At 46.8% G+C, this 2,986-nt stretch overlaps 1 protein-coding gene across 1 annotated transcript in view; it reads right to left on the bottom strand.

Moving 5' to 3' along the window:
* Nucleotides 1-2,986, bottom strand: part of T265_09793 (hypothetical protein) — a gene marked incomplete at both ends in the record, with an annotated part of 33,283 nt that overhangs the window by 20,811 nt on the left and 9,486 nt on the right. The window contains one exon of the mRNA XM_009175967.1: nucleotides 1,605-1,906. Within this exon, the coding sequence (XP_009174231.1) occupies nucleotides 1,605-1,906 (302 nt within the window). The remainder of the gene's footprint in view (nucleotides 1-1,604; nucleotides 1,907-2,986) is intronic.

The raw sequence follows: 2,986 nt of genomic DNA, 5'->3' as shown, positions 1-2,986 counted from the left end.
CAGTCGATGGCAAGGGCCGTTTGTCGTCACCAACCGCCGGGGGAACGTCTTTACCATTCAAGATGGTCGGGGATCGAAAGTAGTGAATGGGACACAGCTTCGCAAGTGGCATGATACACCCGAAGAGCGGCCGAGTAGACCCGCTGCCAAAGCCGACCTGACGGAGGTAAATGAAAGTCGATGGCATGCGAACGAGCTTTGAAGGCTGAAGGTTTGTGACAGTGATACTACCGATGGGGAAGCATGCGAGTAGTATGTTTTGTTCTTGTAAATCCACGTTGCGTCTCTTGAAAAGGGAGATCTGTTGCGAAATTTATGGAGCCGCTTTGTAGCATTTGCTTGGATTTGAGCAATGAATGACTGGAGTCAGTGAATATCCAGGAAAGTTCAAGAATACGCGTTCAGGAGAAGATGGATGTCCAGTTTTTGTAAATAAGATGCAAATGAGAGTTTTGCTTCCTGCCCAATGGTCTGTAACTGGTCAGTTGGCATTTTCTAATAAATAACGCCGCAGCGAAGGCCCTCCTCCTCTCACTGGTAGCTATACCTGCCATCACCACGGCCGCACGGATATTCATATTCACCTTAACGCTAAGTCTAGAGGTCATTTGTGGTTCCATTATAACGGTCCGCTCATTGTAAGTTCGTGATGGGCATGAAAAACCGGCATGTGCACATAAGGAACAAACGGCCAAATAGCAACGTTGCCAACTGTCTCAAGTCTAGTACAGAGAACTTGGAAAACGAGAATAATCACTGATGAAGTGAGTAAGTTGGAAGACAGATCGTACCCACATGTGTACGACGAGACGTTGCCGAAATACGACATGGTTTACTAACGTTGCTAATGATAAAGCAACATAAGACACCACAAATATCTAGTTGAACTATAACTGGAGTTATCCAAGCTCTGTTATTGGGATGACCGATTTCGTCGTTCACGAGAGGGTGGCAGCTCTGCGAATCTTTCGAAGGCAATCTTTCGACTAAGGCACATAGTCGTCGATCATCCGTCCCTAATGGGTCTGGTTTTTATGTTCTATCAGCCATTCGAACACTACAGAGCTGATCCACCATGTTCAGCTGTAGCACCCGTTCGGTGCCTAACTGCCATGGCACCAGAAGGAAGCACAAGAGATTGTATAGGGCCAGATGGCTAAAGCCTAGGAAGGGGAAGTCGAGAGGCGGAGGTCGGGTTCGAACTCAGTCAGTAAATTCGCACTCTAACCACTGAGCCATTGCGCCATCCACCACGCTGGGAACAAAAGCCACAGAGATCAGTGGCATGACTCTAACCAGGGAGAGAACGGAAGCGTCTCAGAGAAGCGGAAGTCATGGAGAAGAGAATTTACGGTAAACGAGAAAACCCCAAAGAGCGACTGAAGCGGAACAACTCGGGCGGTGGCGTGGATTGTACGTCTAAGCCAATACAGTAGTTCAAAGCTTGAAAATCCAGCGATGCATGCAAGATAGTCTACCAGAAATGGTGTTTATAAACAGAAACTACGCCATCATCATCATCATCGTATTTCTGTCCCACAGGACAAAAGCAGATAACAAAAGGAAAACTGCTGAGCGTCTGAAAAGACCAACCAAGAACTTACTCTAGTCGTCTTACAGTATCGCAGAAAATTTCCAAGGTCCCAGGCCATGTCTCGGACCACACATTGGCCGAGGCTTCAGAAACATCAAATGATTCAATCATGTTTGTAATTCGTCGCAAATTAACCGTTGTTTTCACTGTCGGCGTAGCAGAAACGAGGGCAACCCGAGCATCGTAACCCTTGGACTGTCCACCACCAAAGCGACTTGGTCGAATCAGCTCACACAGTGTTTCTGCGCAAACCACACCAGCGATGCCCCCACCGACGATCACAAAGTCGAAAAAGTCATGTGACGACATCGCCTGAAAGCAACCGTGAGCAACTCAAGAGCGAACGAGGCAGGTGCGTCACCACCTGCAATACAAAGTGGAAGCGGACAGTCGGATAACACATTGAGAAATCAAAAAAAATTCGTTCAGCTGTAGCACTCTTCCGGTTCCTGCCATGCCACCAGAAGGAAGCACGACGGCCGGGATAGTACCGGGTTATCCAAACCTAGACAGCGGAAGTCGAGAGGCAGAGGTCGGGTTCGAAACGCGGACCTTCAGGTCTCTAACCGCTCTCTAAACACTGAGCTATCCCGCCCCGAGAAATCATAAAGTCGTTGAGGAATTCGTTACATTAACTTTTATCGATTTATTCACAATGATGACTGTAAAACTAAAAGCCTAAGTGGTTTGCCGTCTCTCTCTGAGAAGGGAACTCATAAAAATTAATTTGTATGATGGGTGAAATCGGCTGGGATTTCACGAAGATAAGGCTGACCTCCAACAGTCGTTGTATGGCTTATATGGAGCTAAAAAGTATCTTCGGAAAAAGTTGATAGCCCAACTACACTCACTTGTACACCAAATTGGTTCTCACAGAAGGCGCAAGAACGGTGAAACCGGTCATGGGCTACCCAGTAGTTTTCAGCAGCTTTATGAGTAGCATGTTACGTCTGTCAGATATTAGTCAGCTTAAACTGGAATAAGGAGATTTACTGAGGGCCTAAAGAGTACTGATAATCTGAGCACAATTCCTTTCACAAAACATGTGAATTCTGTGTGCGTTATTGTCTCGAAACTCAGGCCGAACGCAGCTTCCAAAGCGGCAGTGGCTAATCACAACCTGGCTGAGTATATTTTAGTCTACTTACATAAAAATTTAACTCCCGAGATGATGGTCTGCAGGCCTTGCCACGTGCGTCATCATCATCATCATCAACATTGTCAGCTGTAATAACCGTGTGCTTGTCGTACAGTGGTTGTAGATGCCACAGTTTCGTTCACCGATAATTCGTGGAGGTGGGGTAGGTAGCTGGGCATTGAAGGCGGAAGCTGATAAATTAATACATAAATACAGCACTGTAGGTGGACTGTTAAGTGGGTGAATTGGGAAGG

The sequence above is a fragment of the Opisthorchis viverrini genome (genome assembly GCF_000715545.1).
Source record: "Opisthorchis viverrini unplaced genomic scaffold opera_v5_302, whole genome shotgun sequence".
NCBI classification, from domain to species: Eukaryota; Metazoa; Platyhelminthes; class Trematoda; order Opisthorchiida; family Opisthorchiidae; genus Opisthorchis; species Opisthorchis viverrini.
This window is presented reverse-complemented; position numbering and strand designations above follow the sequence as displayed.